Source organism: Lipotes vexillifer, unplaced genomic scaffold, assembly GCF_000442215.2.
Source record: "Lipotes vexillifer unplaced genomic scaffold, Lipotes_vexillifer_v1.1 scaffold834, whole genome shotgun sequence".
Lineage (NCBI taxonomy): Eukaryota > Metazoa > Chordata > Mammalia > Artiodactyla > Lipotidae > Lipotes > Lipotes vexillifer.
In genome coordinates, this window is record NW_006792311.1 from 216,612 (window position 1) to 239,605 (window position 22,994).

A 22,994-nucleotide genomic window follows, 5' to 3' on the forward strand; every position below is an offset into this window, starting at 1 on the left:
ATATATATATATATATATATATATATATATATATATATATATATATTCACAATAGTATATAACAGCACACAACTGTTGTGTTAAAAAGGTGAATTTTTTGGTATGTGAATTACATGTCAATTTTTTAAAAATTTTAAAAAAGAAAGCATAATCTAACAACAGTTACAAATAGCAAGAGTATGTTTTGCAGAAAAGGAATACATTTAGAGCAGTGGTTTTTAAAACTGAGTATGGGGCTTCCCTGGTGGCGCAGCGGTTGAGAGTCCGCCTGCCGATGCAGGGGACACGGGTTCATGCCCTGGTCCGGGAGGATCCCACATGCCTCGGAGCGGCTGGGCCCGTGGGCCATGGCCGCTGGGCCTGCGAGTCACGCGGGTGAGAGGCCCGCGTACCGCAAAAAAACAAAAAACAACAACAACAAAAAACAACTGAGTATGGACGTCAAAAATAATCACTGCAGAAAAGAGGGGGATTCAACCGCACTCACACCTCTTCTACACATCCCCAATTCTGATGGGTGTGTAAATAGGAGTTTGAAAATTCTTGGATGACGATCTACTATCTCTCCCCATTTGAGCTCCACTGAACCTGATATTTACTTTTTCATTTGTCAAATCATCCAATTTTAATCTTCACTTTAATTATGGAACCCTGTGGTCAATCTTCTGTGACTTTGACTAGTAGAACTGACCTCCTAAAATATAACCAACTCTTTGAAAAATGAGGCTGCAGACATATAGGGGATAATGGTAAATGCAACAATGTGATAACACTTTGTGGCCTCTTGGTAGAAAACCACCTAGTTCTCTCCTGGCCATGCTCCAACTTCCTACTCTACCCTGCCATCTATAGTAATGATCACTAAAGCACTAAAAGGAAACAGAATACAAATGCTTTAAAAAAAATTAGAATCAAACGCCAAGAATATGATTACTAAAAAAAGACAAGAAAATAATAGCATTTTGACAAAGCAGTGTTTGCACTAAAATTTGAATTAAAAAAATGATTTTGCTTACCGTGAAGTCCAAGCCAATTGTTTCATACTGCCGATGAATCTTTTCTGCAAGATCATCAAACAGCCTCACTATTGATGGCTTTTCCAGGGACATTGCTTTGCTAAGCCCAGAAGAAACAATTGCTGGCCAAGTCTGTACAATACAGTCCCAATCATGAAGGTTTGCCAAGCATACACCGCTGTGATTTCCAAGGAGACAATACAAGGCACCCTGCAGGAAAAAATGATCAATATGGGAAATAAGAGGCACTGTTTAGTTGTAGCCAACTCACTTACATGTTGTTTTCAAATTTACTAAACACTGATTATTTAAATGCCTGGTACTGGTTATAAAATAGGTCCCCACATTCAACACATTACTTTTAGAAACCTAAATTTGACACTTAAGTGCAATCCAGTAATATTTTCTTTAAGTCATTTAACAGAGGGTTAGCTCAAAGAATGGCTATTAATGAGGTAATATAGAAATGTGAAGATATTGCTTTTACAGACATAGCTTCCATTCTAATTCTCCACTACTATATTTATAAAGGCTGTGAAATGTGTCACTCTTAGCATTTTAGGGTATAACATACAGAATAATTCTAAAAATTGTGGTTAAATCTGGTTGCCAAGTATTTCTCTAAGTATATAAAAACTAGGTTACTTAATTATACTGTGTACTTTTTACTCATAGGAGCTCAATTAATCAGAATGATTCTGGTGACAGTAGGTACCTCTTTCTAAGGTACCCCATTTTAATGAAAAGAGCTATTAGTACCAAAACATTTTATTTCCTGAACATTCACCTGAACAATTCCAATCTGACTTCCTAACCACCCTGGGCTCTAATCCTCTTTACAGTTCTTATAAGGTCACTGTAACTTCAATTTTACTGAACTAATAGACAGTTTCCAATTTTAAGCTTACTTGACTTGTCTGATTTTATCCATTTAAAATGCTCTCCACAAGGTCGACAACATATCACCCAATGAGTTAGATCCTCTACAACATTCTTGAATTACACATCTGCCTTGGGGGTCAGCAATTCCATTACTGCGAAATTCTTTCAACTTTTCTCTACATTTGAAAAATGTCGTATTAAAGCAAAACAAAAAACCCTATACCTTGAACTGCTGTTGTGTGACATCTTGCCTATCAGGCCGTAAGAACTCCAAAACCAGGGGAATGATATCTCTGCAACAGAAGTTATAGGCTCCCAAGGCAGCAAAAAATGTTTGCTGGGCCTTATTTCTGACCTAAAGAAAGAGTTATTAACAGACGACTTTTATTAAATGGTAGACAAACTACAAAAAAATTTCTAAATGAATTATTAAAACAAAGCAGTGGTAATTTAAATGTTTTCGTAATAACAAAAAAATATAACAAAGCACATAACTTAACAAAAATGAGTAAATGATAATCTTTTTATCAGAAGGAAAGCAAATTACCACCAACCACATCCATGGTTTAAGTTACACTGGTTCAGGGACTTCCCTGGTGGCGCAGTGGTTAAGAATCCTCCTGCCAATGCAGGGGACACGGGTTCGATCCCTGGTCCAGGAAGATGCCACATGCCGCGGAGCAACTAAGCCCATGCACCACAACTACTGAACCCACGTGCCACAACTACTGAAGCCTGCACATCTAGAGCCCATGCTCCGCAACAAGAGCCACTGCAACGAGAAGCCCGCACACCCCAACAAAGAGTAGCTCGCACTCGCTGCAACTAGAGAAAGCCCGCGAGCAACAACACAGCCAAAAAAAAAAAAAGTTACACTGGTTCAAATATCCTTTTCATAAAGGAGAGACTGAATGGAACTGATATGCATTTGTTCAGTAACATAATCAGCAGACTATTAAACTTTTTATTCTGAGTTACTCTTAATGAGAAGGGTCAGATTTTCTCTTGTGTCTACACAAGGAAAATCAAAGACTTTCCAAAACACAGAACAACTTAACCTTTTCAATGCAAGCCTCAAGTATAGGCCACATATTTTTTTTTTGTGGTACGAGGGCCTCTCACTGTTGTGGCCTCTCCTGTTGCGGAGTACAGGCTCCAGACATGCAGGTTCAGCGGCCATGGCTCACGGGCCCAGCCGCTCCACGGCATGTGGGATCTTCCCGGACCGGGGCACGAACCCGTGTCCCCTGCATCGGCAGGTGGACTCTCAACCACTGCGCCACCAGGGAAGCCCTAGGCCACATATTTTTAACCCAAGCAAAAGATTCAGTATAAATTTATAATCCATGAACTAGTTAAATAGTAATGAATAAAAACAATACACTGTACATATTTCAAACTTTTTAAAACAATACTTTAGGCAAAATCTCTGGGTTAGATTGGTTTCCTAATTTACACTATTTTATAAAGACAGAATCATTGGCTGTACATGAATCTCTTTACTTTTCCCAGTTCTCTGTGTTTAGAGGTAAATGTTTGGCCTTATGCTACCTGAAAGGAGGGACCCCACAATTCACATGGTATCAGCTTCCTGAACTCAAGCAGAATGCCTAGGAAGAATTATATGGCCGTCACAGACAGGCCTTCATAATGCGATTTAATTTAAGTGGCATCAACATTACACTAGCACTATCTACCAACGTTAGTTATATATTTTTTTTTTTAATTTGAGAAGCAATTACAAACAGCAAAAATAAACATTATTTTAAAAAGAGAAGCAAGATTAGTTTGAATATATTTGTCATTTAAAATGTAAATTTTCTTTGCCAATAAATTATTTAAATTCCCTTGTTAAAATGGGGATACTTTAGATTGCGTGTTACAAAATGGGTGAGAGGGGGCATGCCCAGACTGCTTGGACTAGCCTTACCTGACTGTATGAACTTGTAGATAAACGAAGAAGATCTCTAATCATATCCTGATGTATCTTTTTGTATTCACAACCCTCAACAGTTAGTGTTCGTAGCTACAAAAAAAAAAAAAAAACCAGTGTAAATCAAATCTCAAAGTTTTTTACTAAAAGTTCATTTAATTATGAAGTAACACCAATAATTAAATATTTATTTGAAAAACTGTCATTTAAAAAAGTCACTGTGGGGAGTTCCCTGGTGGCTAGTGGTTAGGATTCCGGGCTTTCACTGCTGTGGCCTGGGTTTAATCCCTGGTTGGGGAACTGAGATCCTGCAAGCTGTGCAGCACGGCAGGACAAAAAAAAAAGCATCATGATTTTAAAATGCTATTTACCTCATGCTGCAACATTACTCTGTCAATCAATAGCGCTCTGATGTGTTGCTTCTTCCCATGGAGCTGAAAAACAGTAGCAAACACTTCAACATTTTCCCTAAATGACTTCAACAATGGTTCCCCTGAATCCCTTAACAAAAAATTAGTTCAAAGAAGGTTACAGGATGGGCTGGTGGGTACTGAAGGTATTTCATTTATTCTAAAATCATCAGACTTTTATTCAGTCAAATACTAAAAATACAAAAACAGCCCACTAAGAAAATTGCTTTACTCTATTACATTTATCAACAGCCTTTCTGGGTAGTTGTGTATGTTTACTACAGAATATAACATTTTTTATTTTTGTAAAAATTATCTTTTAAGCTCTCCCCCACCCCCAATGTTCTACCCAGTCACTAAAGGCAGATGTCTGGAACTCAGACTGTTCCTCTTTCACACCTGTATCTCATTAGTCATCAAGTCCCCACAATTCCATCTTTTTTTAAAAACACCTTATCTCCACCCCAATGCCAGTGACTGGATTCAGGCTGTGCTTTCCCATCTGAACTATTATAATAGTTTAACTACAGCCTCCCGGCTTCCAGTCTCAATCGCCTACTGCTTATTGTTCACAGCGATGGCAGAGCTTTTCAAAATTCACTGAATTGAATAATGATCTTTCCAACATTTACATCAGATCTACTTAAGAAGTTCTAATGACTCCCCCACTGCTGAATGTAAAACTGAAGCATTTTCTTGGGACAAAACTAGAAATGACCTAGTTTACCTCCTGCCACTCTTCCCTACAAACACTGTTTGCTACAGCATGCCATGTTTGTACATCTCCCTGCCCTGTCACATGCCATTCCCTTTGTCTAAAATATGTAGCACCCTGTGCCTAAACAATGAACTCATATAACCTTCTCAGACTCAGTTTCAACAAAAGTCTCCTATAGAAGAACACTGCTATGAACATCAAATGGCTGACTTAAGTATACTTCCTTCCAGGCTCCCAGGGAAGCTTGTATTGACTTCTCTTGGAGAATAAATATAACATAAGATTACATAAAATGCAATGCTTTAAGTCATGCCTGTGGACAATTCCTATTTTTAATCCTCCAGTTTCTTACATGGTAAGAAAGCTGTTGCCAAGTTATCAGACTTGAAATTGCCATTGAGAGTCCAGAGACTACCATGGAAATCAACAGAAGAGTTTGTCTCAGGGAAGTACATTTTTTCTAGGATCCTTTTGATTATACCATCAAATAATATTTGAAAATCTACTATTTTTACTTATAGGGAACTTCCTCTGTATGCCAAATAATTGCTAAATCAGGTGGTTATATCAATATTATACACCTTTAAAAAAAATTCAGTTTTAGGTGAAAATACTGACCCGATTTTCCATTGATTTCTTTACTAGGTTAAAGCTTTTCCAACGAGAGTCAAATTCATGCTTGTGAGATCCTTGGAATTGCAAGAGGTCTCCAGTAATCTGCGTCAAAGAATTGCAAATTTTATATTTATGAGTTGTCAGGTCAAACCTGGTCATATTAACAATTATGCAACTGTTAAATGACAATTGTACCTTTATGATAAGAAACAAGGACTTGGTATCATCTTCTGAATTATTAAGTATGTGGTCTATAACAGGAGGAAAAGAATTTTGGTTAAAATATTTTAAATTACTATAGGACTCCGGATATACTAGTTAAGGAAGAAAAACAAAAAACAAACGAACCAAAAAAAACCACTGTGTGATATTCTCACCATTTAGAATTTTAAAATGGTTAAGTAAAAGCACACATGCTATAAAATAAAATTTCTAAATATTTATTAATAAACATAAATTAAATACATATATGTACTTACTAAGAAGTTTCCTTATGACCCTAGCAATTGTTTCTCGGTGGTTCTCTCTGGATAGATCTATTTTTAAAAAAATGAGAGAAAGCATTTTACACACTGAATGCTGACCAGAGCTTTGAAGTTTATATCAACAGTTATGTCAAGAAGAGATAACGTATCCAGGAAAAAAACAAATGGGTCTGTATATGGGAAAATAATCTAAAAAACAGTGGAGATTATATTTATATGTATAACAGATTCACTTTGCTGTATACTTGAAACTAACACAACATTGTAAATCAACTATACCCCCAATAAAAATTAAAACAAAATAAACAAACAAACAAAAAAACAAAGAAAAACCAAATGGGTCTGTCTTTATCATAGTTGGTTAGTAGCTTGGCATGATACAGAATAACTTTTAAAACCTTCACATTTATAAGAACCTGCTTACAAAACTTTATTAGGCAGGCAAGGAGGAGAGAGATAAAACTATCTTTGCCAATATTTCAAAGGCTCTATCCTCTAATTAGAGGCCATAAATGCATAGGATTCTCTAATTAGTTGTGGTGACCCAAATCAAACAAACAAACTACACCTAATTAATGTATGCAATGAACTCCAGTGTTAATCCAGCAATAAAGAAGTGTGCTAAATTTCTATTAATGTTAGATTCAGAACATTAAATTAACACAAAATGTTTTACGTAAGTATTTATATAAAATTTAACTCACTATGATAGAAAGATACTATAAAGATAGCTAGAATATGTAAGGGTTTACATCAAGTATAATACAACAGTTCTATAACAATTCTAACCATAAATGAGCATTACAATATATGAAGTCTGTCTTTGCACACAGAAAGCATCTATCTTTTACTAGCTATTCTTTATATAATAATTACCCACTTTCTCCAGAAAAAGCAAAGATAATATTAATTAATATTCATTTTATATATAAAAAAGAGACTAGAAAAACTGTAACTACAAAATTATCTCATTTTAACCCTTGTACAGTAACTGATGAAAACAGTCCATACAGATTTACTCAGACTAGGATTCACATACCATATTCAAGTCCAGTATACAACTTTGTCTCTTCCAAGGACACCATACTTGGTACCCTGTATAAAAACAAGAATGCTTGTATTTATTAATAATACCAATAAGGAGGCTTAAAGGGAAAAGTGTCATTGCTAGAATGTTTAAATGATGATCTTTAACAAACACAGATCTCTCATCTTCAGTACTTCAATTCTTTACTCTAGCTTTCTGAAGATTAATGCTCTATCTGTTTCAATAAGGACAGTGTTATTCATCTTTAAAAAAATGTTAATTAAATGTAATGACTTTAGGGGGGGAAATTCACTGCCCAAATGAACATAACAGTGATATTCAATACTCAAATGTAAAAGCTTAAATCTGATGTTAAACATTTATACAAGGAAAAGTCAGCTTTACAATGTTATAATAAAGGTTAAAACTAGACACCAAAAAATCACCATGAAATTTTACTGTAGAATATACAGCAGACACGCTTCTTTAGATAATCATTACCCTTCCTCTTAAAACCAGCTAAACTGATCTCTCCTGACATCTGCAGTAAAATGCCTCTACTTTTGAAGATGTTCAGATGTAAAAATACTACATTAAAAGTCATTTTTTAGGTATGTATGGACAGATTCTGCTGGGGAATATGAACCTTTATATCTGAAATCTAAATTTTCTTTAATGAAAAATAAATAGACTTTATTTCAAAATATGAGATTCAATTCAATAACTTTTTACAAACAAAGTGATAATACTTTCTAAGAAAAGGAAGACAGGCACAAATGCCAAGGAAACATGGGGTAAGCATATCTTATACAAGGCTAATTAGTAATAAATAGAAAATTTACAATTATTGCTCATAATTCATGACCTACACAACACTTGTAGTGAAGAAAACACTATTTTGAAATCAACATACCCCTCCCCCGTACTGTATGTTTTTAACTTGAATTAATTAAGTTATCTCTACCCTAATATTTGGTTGTTATGAATTCTGGAATTTATCTAAATGGGTAATAACATTAAGATGACTAAAATGCCAATTATTTAACTATGTTCCTTGCCATACTGTGGATGGCAACCGTTTTGAAACAGTCCCAAGTTTCAAAACCAAGCCTACAGAATATTAACAAAGAATGGTAATATTTCATAATATAAAATGCTAATTTGCTTTTCAGAGAATTTCAAGAATTTCAAATTCAAATTCTTCTTAAAATCTGGTTTTCATTCCATAAAGTTTCAACTTTCGGCAACAGCTTGCAAACTTGAACATTCTGTAAAATTATGTATGATTGAAAAATATATGTTTCCAGAGTCTAGTCATTAAAAAATAAAATCAGATTCTTTCACAATGAATTTCAAGGGAAGTCCAACATCTTTACTGAAATTAGATTTGACCAAGAAAGAGAAAAGGCTGTGCTCACATAGTAACAAGCGTTAGGCGAAAGACTGTTACCCACCCCCCTCCGCCTTCCCTGGTAAAGCATGGGGAAGTACTTGGCCACAAGCTATCACATGAGAGTACATGTCTCCTCACTGCTGCTATAAACATAAGTTGTTTCCTAAAGTAGGAATACAACTGTACCTCACCCAGTCCATACCTAGTACCACACAATAGTGAACCAAGCATGCATTTTAATTATTGTCACAAAATTACTCTTAACAAATGACATTTTAAAAAGCAATCACTATAGTAAGCTATCCCGAAAATTTTTTTACTATATGAAACCAACAAGCAAACAAAAGGCTATCAGTTGGGAATCTGAAATGTTTTTCTTATATGCCTTTCTGACTCTAGTAACACCAATTACACTATAACTACATTTAATAACAAGTCTCATCTAAGAACCGTGATGCTAATTCTAAAAATCCATGTGTCACTCTGAATTGTTTCCCTATCAGAAAAGTTGATGAAGTACTATCACTTATTACAATTATTTAGAAACATATCAACCTGTGTGGGATTTTAAAATATTAAGTAATAGATTTAAATTAAAATGGCTTAGGCTTTTACTTTTAAAACCTGAACTAAAACACACCTTACACATCTCAAGAGTATAGAAGGCATCTGTTTAGACATATAGTTCAGCTTTACTTTATTTGTTCTTATCCATCTCAAGTTTCTTTTATGCTTATTTATCTAAGACTCAGCTTAATTGATCTCTTCTTATCTAAAAAATTAATTAAATTCTGATTGTATTGACACCTTTTACACCAAATGCTTCTCACTGAGTATAAATACATATTTATAACTAAATATTTCTCCTGATCTTTAGAAGAATAATTTTCTAAAAGAAATGTCTATCCATTACCCAAGTAAGACTTTATGATTGTATCTCTTTGTGGTCACATTTTAAGTCTATGTGTGCTGGGCTGTACTCTCTGATACTTAAATCTGCTCTTGTAACTTTTAGTTATGTACATAATCTTAGCTGAGTAGACTTAAAGTGCTATCAACAATTATAGATCTGCATTCTGATTAAACACTATAGTAGCAATATATACAATTTAAATAAAATATCATCACTCCCCCACCCCGAGTGAAATTCATTCTACTCATCACTGGTTCATTTTACAAACAGTAATATAAAAATAAAAGTATGACAAATAATTTCAACAAAACATATTACAAATAATACCATGTATACAATAATAATCAAGTTAAATCAGGTTCATAGCAACTACATAGGACCACCAAGCCACCTACCTAATTTATAACAAAATGTGTTTAATATCTGTACCACTTTAAAAACAAAACAAAACAAAAAACTTGTACGTTTTCTACATCTATGCTATTTGTACCACTAGATGGCAATCTTCTTTAGATTTGATTAGAGTAGAACGATGAAAATAATCACTGGTGGGAAAGAAAGGATGGTGAAAAAGGAAGAAATGACCAGTAACATAAAAACAAAATATACAATACAAATCAAATATGCAAATGAAGGCTAGGTGAACTGTCATGGAACAACTGCAAACAATAATTCTCCCTTTCTGTAAGTGGAAGAACAACCTACCCTGCTCCAAATCCCTCCCCTCCCAAATGAAAACAAACATAAAAGGTATAAAAACCAAGCCACTAACAGATTTTTTTTTCCCTCAAGGTAACAAGTGTTTCACAACAGACAACTGGCCTATTTCTGTGTTCTGTTATCCAGTTCAATCCTGGGCATAAACAATAGCTATAAACACAAATTAAAAGCTGGCTCTGACTCTACCATGTGAACAAAAGGTTGCCAAGTAAAGAGAATCTTACATACCGCTAGGTTTAAAATTAACTCGGAGCATAAGAACTATTTCCATGTCTGACACACAAGTTTTTTTAAAAATCAATGAAAACAGTCAGAAGGTGAAATAAGGAGAAAACAGGGTTACTCACCGTGGAGTAGTAACTGTTTCCTTTTCTGTGTGCAGCTCCCCCAGCAGAGCTGGGTAGTTTCCTGGAGGTGCCAAGAGAGGTTAGCTAGCCCTGCCCCTCATCGCATAACAACACATCCTTTCACATATTCATGAAATGGTCTCAACTCTTAGACCTTAAGTATGAATTTTTTTTTTTTTTGAGTGAAAAGTTAGTAAAAGCTGAGCTCCTAAGAATGATTTAACTAAGAATGACTTAACAGATCTATCAGAGGAAAGGGGGCACAAAGTAAAGAAGAACTATTTGAGATGAAAAATGATGACTCCTCTACCTTGAGTAACCCTGTTTTTATAGATGTTAGTTTTTTGCATCCTGTGATAGCTGGTTAGACCTAAAAGATTCTAAAGAAATGGACTGCAAAAGGAGAAATTAATGACAATTTGAGGATTAAAGGCAAGTGTCCAAAATTCCTACATGACCCTGGAAAGACATAATCCAACTTCCACATCTATAAAGGTAGAACTATGAGTATAAATTATAGCACAAATGTTTCTATGAAATCATTAACTAAAGGTTCCAAGAGCAAAATAGAGAGGTTTAAGATTAATTCAGTAACCTTGGTATCTGACAGAACTGTTAAATTTCAAACTGAACTAAACTAAAAAAATTTACCCAATTAGGGGTAAATTAAACCCTCAAGGGACCTTATTTCATCCATCCTTTGAAACAATAAAATTTATAATATGTACAAGATACTTAGTAACCCTACGTTGCTAAAGGCCAAAAAGTACAATGTAGATACCATTAGGTATATAATTTACTTTATACTTAGGACAATCAACTCATCTCATCTAAGCTTTTTATTTTTTGTCAGTCTCTAATCACATAGCATAGAAAATTGTTTTTCACATGTGGTAGCCATTTCCCTGAACAATGGGATCCCATATACTCTATTAGCAATTAAGATTTTCTTACAGGAAAATTCAGAACTGAAATAAGCTTCTGGTTTTTTACTGCTGCAATTTGCCAGAAGACTAATACTACTAATACATGCACAAGGCAAACTTAATAATAAGTGATTCAACAAAAAATAATTAAAGCAGCTAGAATATTTTCCCTAATTGAGATTTATATAAGAAAAATGTAAGTTTAAATTTAAAAAAAGAATTGAGCTGCTAGGTGCTTCCAAAAACTGGTCTGGTACTTCAGAAAATGCAAAATGTCCCACAATACCACAGCCAAACACCACCGGATATCTTAGGCATTACACTAAAGCATTGGTCACCATTATGCGTTTCCTTTTCTCCCCAACTTGGCACATTTTACTCTATCTCCTTTGGAATAACTCATGTCCAAAATAAAAGAGTTCTTTTCATCTTCTAGTTTCAAATTGACCTGCTACTGATAATCTCCAAGAATTATGCTACAGATCTTCTTTCTTCAAACTAGGAAGTATGATTCACTACTACAGAACAATGGCACCATCAATTGAAATTATTTGATTAGTTCTTTCAAATCAATTTACACTTAGAAGATTTTAATAATTATTGACCTATATTAGAATAAGCATTTTAGAAATTTAAAAGGCTAACTTTATTTTATTTTACTTTAGTGAAAACTAACTTGCTATCTGCAAAAAAAAAGTCATAATGTTATATAAAGTCAATGTAAAAAGTCACATATTGCCAAAATAAATTAAAATTTCAGGTGAAGGTGATACCAGTTAGAAATTGGTTTTTAAAAAAAGGATTCTGTTAAGAACTAATTAAAAGCCCAGGGAAGACTTTACAAACTCTCTCTTTTGACAATTCAAAGGCAAAGGGATGCTCATTCATCTCTAACTGTACCTTGTATAATCATTACACTGAGTAGGTGTACATAACTATAAAAAATCCTAAAAATGTGTACTGTTCAGTGATTAAAATGATTGAAGTTTTCCTCGTTGCATATTTTATTTCATAATGTACTATTAAATATACAAGAAAATATATTTTATAATTAAAATATATAAACACATTTATATTAAACATAATTTTGTATTACTTCGTTAGGTTTTATTATGTCAAATTTTCATAAAGTGAAAATTCTAAACACAACACTTTTAAATCTAAATCATCTTTCCTTTTCAACTTTTCTGAAAAAAAACCTATAAAGGGATATTCGTTTCAATTTTATAGCTTATAATGTATGGTAAAATGGGCTAACAATCTGCTTAATTATCTTTTGTGGCATTAATAAGGTTTTAATAATATGGTATTGTTTTCCTTATTGAAAATGCATTTCATTATATACATATCTAACTGGCTTTATAATAACCAAATATATATGGAACATTTGTCCTAATGCACATTTATTTCAAAGGATAAAGACTTTGCTTCAATGGCTCCATGCTGAAATGAACTGCAACGGAAACCTCTAAGCCTCCTAGTGTATCGTAATCATCACTCAATACTAAAATAATCTAATTATATACACAGAAGATAAATGCTTTTGCTCTTAGATAAATTATTGGATTAAAGGATCACACTTCAACACGTTCAAGCAGAACTAAGTTTACTGATATAATCAATTTGTTACGTATGAAATAGCTTTTTGGCATGCCGTAAGAGTTAAGTTCTTACTAATTACATACTGTTAAAGATCATTAGGGAAATCAAAACCATTTCTGTAGGTCTCTCATTTTAAAATACTGTTTAACATCTCTCTTGACAAAAATGAATTTTGGTAAAATTGCTCTTATATCAAACTATAAAACTGATGAAAAACAAAAGTTCTTTAAAAGAATTCAGTAAATTCCTAGGCAAACTTAAAACAGATTTCCTTACCTGAAACGACCCTACTTCTCCCTCTTAAATCTAATGAGTAATCTAAAAAGTTCAATGCCTAGAAACAGTTTTTAGATAAGTGAAATAAGTGGGAATTATGAAAATGTATGACCCCAAACAACTGATTATGCAGAATATGGAAAGACAAGCAAGCCACATTTTAAAACCATTCCTTGAAACATTTTAAGATTTTTGTTGCAAAATCAACAAATAATTCTCCCCTTCTGCTTTTCTGAGGGGGCAAGGGGTTCCTTACTCATTTGTGTGTGATTTTCATTAATTTATTCAGCAATGAGATGTTGGTGTTCAGACAAAATGATCTAACATGGTATACTGAAACTAGCATCTATGTACTTGATAAGTGAGCTACAGTTATATACAGCTGATTTCATTTAACTCAATTTTTTTTCAACTTAAATGGTAACACTGACAATGGACTAAATCAAGACATTCATTCGAAATAATAATACTCTGAAAAGCACTTAAATTTGTAAAAGCAACTTGGTGGATCTCAAAAGTTCAAAATCATAATGAATAACATAGAACAAATTTTTATTAAAAAACACCCCAGGTTTTTTGCTAGAAAATCCTTACCATTGATTGCAGACCAAAAAAAAAAGGTGTTTTCCTTTCTTTTTTAAAGAATTTATCTTAATTAACTCAGTAAACTAACAGATGAACTTAATATCTCTAAGCTGATATTTTAAAACTGATTAGCATTGAAAGTTATTCTATCCTGGTACCATATGAAAAATCTGAATAAAGCCCTAAAATTTATAGATCTAAACTGTACCTCAGGTGTTTTTGGCCTAACAATGACAAAAACGTTAAAGTGATACAGAAACAACACCAATAACAAAACCAGTAACTCATTATGTGACTAAGTCTTAAAATATATGCCAAATGGCAAAACAGCAAAATATGTAAAGTAGTTATTTTTACTTACAAGTTAGTAACTGGCTCTCCTTTCAAGGGAGGTAGGAGGTTTCCTGAGCCAATTAAACAGTTGTGTACTATAGTCAGACTCTGTAGAACATCATCTCTAGAAAAAATAAAAAGCATTTTCATATTTGAGAAGACTCCAAATCCGTATTTAAAAAAAAGCCTTGTAGAGTTTAAGGTGAAGTAAAAAACTTTATCAAGTGGGAATATACAAAATTAAGGCATAGAAATGATGAATGTTTTCAGTTTACCCTCTTAATAGTACAAGGTAATTAAACAGATATTTACTGATAATATTAGACCTGCTTACATTTAAACAGGCTCTAAATAATCACAAGTAACAACAACTGATTGCCCTTTGTGAAGCAATTCTGAATTTAATTCCCTATTTACCCAAAGATCACAACCACTAACAAAAAGGGAAAACAGTATTACAGAAGATTCTCCACCACAGTCTGTCTTTTAAAATGCACTAGCTAGGGGCTTCCCTGGCGGTCCAGTGGTTAGGATGCAGCGCTTTCACTGCCAAGGGCCCAGGTTCAATCCCTGGTTGGGGAACTAAGATCCCACAAGCCATGCAGTGTGGCCAAATAAAAAAAGACTAGCTAAACATTTATTCCAAAAAGCAGTTCAGAGTACCACACAGCCAATGTAAGTCATCATACTTCTTCCTCCTCCAAGCCCATTCCTACTGGATTTGATTATCAGAATTTCCTGTTATTTGACACATAGTAATTTTCTTTCTATGATTTTAGGAACTTTCAAAGACTCAAACTATAAAAGTCTAGTAGTCTAAAATAATTGTTTCGTGCTAAAGCTCTTTGGGGGAGAAACAATATCTTAGAGATATTTCTCTAAGTAATATTAATATCAATAGTATGAATTACTAAAAAGAAACAAGCCAATAAAATCTAAGGCGAATCTAGAAAAACAGGCACTTCCTTACAAAGGGGGCATATTTACACACACTTCCCAAAAGACGCACAAGTGACACTGCTAAATAGAAGGCACTAAAAGCAAACTAGAAAAAAACTCTGAGTTTTTCTATTTAAGATGTTTAAATATTATGACAAAATTTCTGTTATTAAACTATAAAACGGTTTTATATTATATAGTTTTATATTATAGTAATATGATTAGAAAACCATTTAAATGTATTAAATGGTTTTCTGATCACATTTATGGCAGGCATTCAAAACACACATTGAAAATGAATACATCAGGGACCTCCCTGGTGGCACAGTGGTTAAGAATTCACCTGCCAATGCAGGGGAGATGGGTTCGAGCCCTGGTCCAGGAAGATCCCACATGTCGGGGAGCAACTAAGCTCATGCACCACAACTACTGAGCCTGCACTCCAGAGCCCGCGAGCCACTACGGAAGCCCGTGTGCCCACAGCCCGTGCTCTGCAACAAGAGAAGCCACCACAGTGAGAAGCCCGCGCACTGCAACTAGAGAAAGCCCACGTTCAGCAACGAAGACCCAACACAGCCAAAAATAAATTAATTTAAAAAAAAAAGAAAATGAATACATCAGATATGCCATCGAGAGAGGGAGAGGCACAAAAAGAATTTTTTACTCTACAACCATGTAACACTAACTGATTATAAAAGAAAACTAACCTAGACATTTCAAGTTCTCCATCTCCACAACGCTGGAGTTTGATGAGCTCAGGCTGAAGAAAAGAGTCCAACAGATAGAAGGCAAAAGCCACTTCTTCAGAAGAAGGAACATGCCACTGGATCCCCAAATTCCACAAGTCCCCTGGTTTACCCCAGTCCTAGAAAATAGCATTTAATTAGCAAGTTGAGAAGTTAGAAAAAAAACAACAACATACAAACATATTTTAAAAGGCTTAAAAGAAACTGTATAGGTAATCCAAACCTAAGGCAGCAAGTGCACAAAAAAAAGGTATGAAGACATCATAGCAGTCTTTCATTATCACTCCTGAAAATGGTCTCCCTGAAGAGCCACTCAAATATGAGTTTACTATAAGAGTAATGGTAAGTTTATGTAAGGCTATTGTATTCCACCCCCAAATTATATGGAACTATGGAGGTCAAATATGGCATTAAAAAGTCATTTCACATACAAACAGAAAAGAAGAAAACTAGAGCTAGATGAGAGCTACATCACACTTCCCAAGTTTAAAACATTCCAATAATAGTTTTAGTAATCTATGTTAAAAATAAAGAAGTGACACCTTAATACACAACAAGGAAAAAACCCGCACTTTGAACCCCTTAGAAAAATAACCCAATATATCCTGGAATCCTAAATTATTGAAAATGCTTGCCTTGATAGGAAAGTATTCAGAAGGAGGCTTGTCAAAGCCGCCTGGCACACTGCAGTATTCTGTAGGGTAGATAAGTGTAGTAGAACGAAGAAGGTGATGCAAAAGGTTACAAGACAGAGTGTAACCCTGCTTACAGGTTAAATGTAGGGTTCTTTGGAGAATCTTTACAAGGTGCTCCCTATAAAGAAGCAACTTCTTCCCATCCACTCGAGTAATCTAAAAAGAAAACAGTTAAAGATATTTTGGTTAAAAGATCAAGAATCAATTAAAGTTAACTATGTTTGGCCATTACAGTAGTCTAAAATAGTAATAGTGTGTCTTTTTTTTTTTGCGGTACGCAGGCCTCTCACTATTGTGGCCTCTCCCGTTGGAGAGCACAGGCCCCGGACGCGCAGCCCAGCGGCCGTGGCCCACGGGCCCAGCCGCTCCACAGCATGTGGGATCTTCCCTGACCAGGGCACGAACTCGTGTCCCCTGCATCGGCAGGCGGACTCTCAACCAGTGTGCCACCAGGGAAGCCCGTAAAAGTGTTTCTTAAAATGACTATAATTCATTTTAGGATTATCATTTTAATTATATTCTAACAATGAATTATTTCTTAAGATAAAAACACATTTTCTGAGTTTAGGCTCTGAAGTGCCATAATAACATCCTTTTCAAGAGGCTATCTCCTTAAAGAGACAAAACTTACTTAAATGGATTTCTCTGTTCTTTGGTTTCTGAACTTACCCCTATAGGAAACTGAAGTTTGACTGATGGCCAAATTTAGCATGGCGGGGGTGGGTGGGGGGGGAAGATGCCAAATCTGATACACTTTTCAGTCAAGAGTTACCCCAGTAGAATTAATCAGTAAAAAGTCAGGTAGAGCATTGACCACGAAGTAGTCAACAGTTACCATACTCCTTTTATAATAAGAAAACGAGATTATCTGACTTTTTGTTGTCCCATAAAGACATTTTTCAAACTTATGACTTTACATGTTTTTTGTATTTTTTTTTTTTGCGGTACGCGGCTCTCTCACTGTTGTGGCCTCTCCCGTTGCGGAGCACAGGATCTGGACACGCAGGCTCAGCGGCCATGGCTCACGGGCCCAGCCGCTCCGCAGCATGTGGGATCTTCCCAGACCGGGGCACGAACCCGTGTCCCCTGCATCGGCAGGCGGACTCTCAACCACTGTGCCACCAGGGAAGCTCGACTTTACATGTTTTAAAGTTAATTTTTCAAAACAGGATAAATCTTCAGAGCAAGTCAACATTTTCACAGAAATATTTTCTTATTCCAAAGATTTACAATACCTCAGACAAAAGTTGAAGATTCCATAGTAACTCCTTATCTAGCTCTTCTTCATTTAATACATCATCATCTAAAAATAGCAAAATAGTATCAGAAGAAAAAAAAAACAAATATCCAACTAAATGCATCATTTTAAAGTATTTATATTTAATATTTTTAATAGCTGAGAAAAGTCTCTTTTAGGACTTTTTCTTTCTTTCTTCATTAAGCTGGACTTGCTCCAGAGGAGGTGGAAGCTTAATATTCAAGAAAATAAACACCCCAACCAGGACGCCTGCCCCTACACATCTCAAAAAATAACAGATATTATAGCAACAGCTGAATGCTTCTTGTATGCATGAAAACATTAATGTAATAGAGTAAAATTTCTAAGCTACCTGTCAACCTGGATGATACCTTGTTTTGAGCAATTTTACCCCAAACTGTAAAATTAAAATACTGCAGAGTTGTAGAAACCAAGAAAAAAATTTGCTAAAGTTACAAATACAGAATAATAACCTTAAGACTTACTCATTGTAAGCTGAGTTATAACACTGCAGCAGTGGGGAACAAATAGCTTCAAAGATTCCTCCGGGCAGCACTGAAAACATATTTGTATAAATAAGTTTTTTTGAAAGGCACAAGTATTGAATAGCCACAAAGTATACACTAGCTCTATTTTCAGTGGCAAATAAGGGCTATAAGGAGCTACTGAAAGAAACGTGTATTTTAAGAATGACAAGCATGTCTAAAATAATTAACCACATAAAACTCATGGCTATCGATTCATTAATTCATCAGTCCAGAAAACCCCAACTCACCTTCACTGCTGCACGGCACATGTCTGCCACCATGCGGCCTGCAACTCTTGTTTCAAATATATGTGAAATAGAAAAATTAAAAACCTTCTGAAGGGCCACCTATTAAAAGATAATGTAACAAATGAACATGTCTAACCAGCACATTTAAGAAAATTAAACATCTTTGGAAACACCAAAGAAAATGATACTCAGACTATACTAAAAATAACCAAGTAGGAAAAATTTAACCATCTGAATACATAAAGATTTGCTTTAATAATGCTACATTCAGGTCTATGAATAACCTTTGCACAAAACCCTAATGTGAACAAAACATTTGCGGCACAAGATTTTATTTTATTTTATTTGCTGCAGAAATGCTAAGCACAAAACCAGAGCTGCTGGAAGCAAATGCAATTTAATTATCTTGTTGGCCAATCCAATATAACAGAGGGAATTTGGGGTAATATCTAATATTTACAGTTTGTCATTCTGACAACTACAAACTATATTTTTCTCTCCTCTAAAAGACCTGAAGCATTCTATTTAATTTTACAATCAAGTCACAGAATTTTAATTTCATTTCTGAATTAAAGAATTAGCTCTAGACATGGATTGACAATGCTGCAAATTATAAACAACTCCTTTCAAAAGATTTTGGTTAAATAAGAGATTATTTATGTTAATTTCTTTATACTAACATAACCTGAGTAAATATTTCATGCAGGTGTAAGGCAGTTTAGCTTTTAACCAGGATAAACACTGAACAATGATAATCTCAGATAGAGAAAGAAGAAACAGAAATGGAGAGAGAGTAGTGGAATAGAAAATATGAAATAAATACCATATTGTATATAATAGGTATCAACTAATACTGAATAAGTGAATGTTCACAGAATGCCTTATGAGGACAAACTATTTCTCATTCATCATAGTTTGCCAGATTTTTATATTTGGGATTTAATTTCTATTATGTGATGGCATAAACAATTTTCAAAACTTTTCTCCCAAGTAGTATTTTACTGTAAATTTTAAACATACAGTCAATTCTTGTTATTTGAAGTGGTTATGCTCTGTAAAATCACTGTGGGCACTGAATTAGCAAATACTGAACCACAGTTCTTAGGGGAAATACAGGATTAAGTTCCCATAAACCTCTGGTTACATTTTCATCAACTGATGGATATATGGATATATAATTTTGTTTATGTGTGGTTCTCTTTGAAGACACTTTAATGTCTTTAATACATTGTTGATTTTTGCATTTTTGCAACAATTGCATTGTTGACACTTTAATACACTGTTGATTCATTAACCTTGAACTCATAGCCAAAAGCACTGTAACTCATTTCTGAACGAAGCTTACCTAAAACATGTTAATATTTTCTACGTTAGGTCCATCACAACTATCTTTTGCTTAGAACACTAGACAGTGAGTGCATCAGCATTACTCTTGGGGGCCATTTTAAAAAGCAAAATCACCAAAAAGCACAAAAATGTGAAAGGTCTAGCCTTAAATAGATGAAAAAAGGACACTTGTTTACATTACAGTATGAGAGCTAAAACAAGATGGCAGAGTGTCACCTTATTCGATTTCAGCTGTAAACACGCACAACTCAAAATTTTTGCCACTTTCAAAAGTTTGCAGAAAAGCACTGCGAGTACCAATTTTGGGGTTACAAATAAATTTTAGCAAGTACACTATGTTGAATTTGCAAATACAGAATCCGCAAATAATGAGGATCAACTGTGTATCTTTTCCAAATTTTATTTTATTATTATTTTTTTTGGCCTCGCCACGCCATGAGGCACGCAGGATCTTAGTTCCCCACCAGGGATTGAACTCGTTCCTCCTGCAGTGGAAGCGCGGAGTCCTAATTACTGGACTGCCAAAGAATTCCCCATCTTTTTCAAATTTTAGTATGGAAAGAAAGGATAAGCTGGCATGATATGCATACAAAGTAACTTGAAGTTCAATTTTTAAAACATCAAATAAAACTACAAGTTGGAATTTAATTCTTTGCAGCAATGCACTCTTACCATAAATATTTCTTTGGAACATTGTGTGAGGATTGTACTAAACGTAGAAGACAGACCTAATTCGACCAAACTCTCCAAGTGAGTCATTTTCTCAGTTTCTGTCTCTTCTCTTGTTTGCTCCAATGTGCTACTTTCTATAAGTCCAAAGCATCTAAATAACCCAAAGAAAGTAAAATTTTAGCAACTAAAAACTGACTTAACATTTTTTGTTGTTGATTAGATAAATCTATTGTCATGACTATGCAAGTGATAGCTACTTAATTTGTACATGGATCACAAACCAACTGTCCTTTTGTAACCTGAGAAGAAGCACCAGCCTTGCACAGTACTGGGTTGGCCAAAAAGTGCCTTCGGTTTTTAAGTAAAAATAAAAGACACATTTTTCATTTTCACCAAGAACTTTACTGAACAACGTATTCACCCTTTTGTTCTGCTACCTGCTGCCATTTTCCAGGCAACTTCATAATTCCGTCCTCCCAAAACTTTTTATCTTTTTGAGCAAAGAACTGTTCCAGATGCCTTTTACAGTCTTCCAGTGAATTGAAATTTTTTCCCACGAAGAGAATTTTGTAAAGACCGAAATAAATGGAAATCCAAAGGTACTATGTCTGGTGAATACAGCGGATGAATCAGGACTTCCCAGCCAGGGACCTCCCTGGTGGTCCAGTGGCTAAGACTCTGTGCTCCCAATTCAGGGAGCCCAGGTTCAATCCCTGGTCAGGGAACTAGATCCCACATGCCACAACTACGAGTTTGCATGCAGCAACTAAGAGTTCACATGCCACAACTAAAGATCCCGCACGCCACAACTAAGACCCAGTGCAGCCAAATAAATAAATAAATATTTTTTAAAAAAAGAACTTCCCAGCCAAGATGTAACAGTTTTTTTTTGTTTGTTGGTTTATTTTTTTAATTTTTGGCTGCATTGTGCCTTCGTTGCTGTGTGCAGGCTTTCTCTAGTTGTGGCGAGCGGGGGCTACTCTTCGTTGCAGTGCGCAGGCTTCTCATCGCGGTGGCTTCTCTTATTGCAGAGCACAGGCTCCAGGTGCACGGGCTTCAGTAGTTGTGACCCACGGGCTCTAGAGCTCAGGCTCAGCAGTTGTGGCGCACAGGCTTAGCTGCTCTGCGGCATGTGGGATCCTCCTGGACCAGGGCTTGAACCTGTGTCCCCTGCATTGGCAGGCGGATTCTTAATCACTGCGCCACCAGGGAAGTCCCTGTAACAGTTTTTGCCTGGTCATCAAAGAAACATGAAGTCTTGTGTTATCCTGATGGAAGATTATGCATTTTCTTTTGACTATTTCTGGATACTTTTTGTCGAGGGCTGCTTTCAGTTGGTCTAGTTGGGAGCAGTACTTGTTGGAATTAATTATTTTGTTTTCTGGAAGGAGCTCATAATAGAGGACTCCCTTCCAATCCCACCATATACACAACATCACCTTCTCTGGATGAAGACCAGCCTTTGGTGTGGTTGGTGGTAGTTCATTTCACTTGCCCCACAATCTCTTTCGTTCCACAGTATTGTACAGTATCCTTTCATCGCCCATCACAATTTGTTTTAAAAGTGGAACGTTTGGGGCTTCCCTGGTGGCGCAGTGGTTGAGAGTCCGCCTGCCGAGGCAGGGGGCGCGGGGTTGTGGCCCCGGCCCGGGAAGTTCCACAATGCCGCGGAGCGGCTGGGCCCGTGAGCCATGGCCGCCGAGCCTGCGCGTCAGGAGCCTGTGCTCCGCAACGGGAGAGGCCACAACAGTGAGAGGCCCGCGAAAAATAAAAAAAATAAAAAAAATAAAAGTGGAACGTTTTCATTACATTTAAGTAGAGAATCGCATGTGGAAATATGGTCAAGAAGGTTTTTTTCGCTTAACTTATGTGGAACCCAAACATCAAAGTGATGAACACAACCGAGCTAATGCAAATGATTTTTAACACTTGATTTGGATATTTTGAGTATGTTGGCTGTCTCCCGCGTGGTATAACGTTGACCGTTCTCAATTAATGTCTCGATTTGACTGCTATCAACTTCAACTGGTCTACCCAACCGTGGAGCACTGTCCAGAGAGAAATCTCCAGCAACTTCGCAAACCACTTTTTTTCAAAAATTTTTTAAAATTGGAGTGTAATTGCTTTACAATGTTGTGTTAGTTTCTGCTGTACAATGAAGTGAATCAGCTATTATATCCCCATATCCCCTCCCTCTTGGACCTCCCCCCAGCCCACATCTAGGACGTCACAGAGCACCAAGCTGAGCTCAGCATGTTCCCACTAGCTATCTATTTTCCTGTGGTAATGTATGTATGTCAATCCTAATCTCCCAATGCGTCCCACCCTCCCCTTCCTGCCCTGTGTCCACCTGTTCGTTCTCTACATCTGCGTCTTTATTC

At 35.5% G+C, this 22,994-nt stretch overlaps 1 protein-coding gene across 1 annotated transcript in view; it reads right to left on the reverse strand.

Moving 5' to 3' along the window:
* The window catches only part of PSME4 (proteasome activator subunit 4), a 97,484-nt gene that overhangs the window by 24,045 nt on the left and 50,445 nt on the right, over window positions 1–22,994 (reverse strand). Inside the window, exons 14-28 of the mRNA XM_007465487.1 lie at window positions 20,614–20,764; window positions 18,595–18,693; window positions 18,305–18,374; window positions 17,797–17,864; window positions 16,502–16,717; window positions 15,828–15,985; window positions 14,210–14,305; window positions 7,099–7,154; window positions 6,054–6,110; window positions 5,770–5,825; window positions 5,578–5,676; window positions 4,203–4,265; window positions 3,829–3,924; window positions 2,122–2,253; window positions 1,017–1,226 (exon numbers count right to left, since the gene is read on the reverse strand). Of these exons, the coding sequence (XP_007465549.1) occupies window positions 1,017–1,226; window positions 2,122–2,253; window positions 3,829–3,924; window positions 4,203–4,265; window positions 5,578–5,676; window positions 5,770–5,825; window positions 6,054–6,110; window positions 7,099–7,154; window positions 14,210–14,305; window positions 15,828–15,985; window positions 16,502–16,717; window positions 17,797–17,864; window positions 18,305–18,374; window positions 18,595–18,693; window positions 20,614–20,764 (1,627 nt within the window). The remainder of the gene's footprint in view (window positions 1–1,016; window positions 1,227–2,121; window positions 2,254–3,828; window positions 3,925–4,202; window positions 4,266–5,577; window positions 5,677–5,769; window positions 5,826–6,053; window positions 6,111–7,098; window positions 7,155–14,209; window positions 14,306–15,827; window positions 15,986–16,501; window positions 16,718–17,796; window positions 17,865–18,304; window positions 18,375–18,594; window positions 18,694–20,613; window positions 20,765–22,994) is intronic.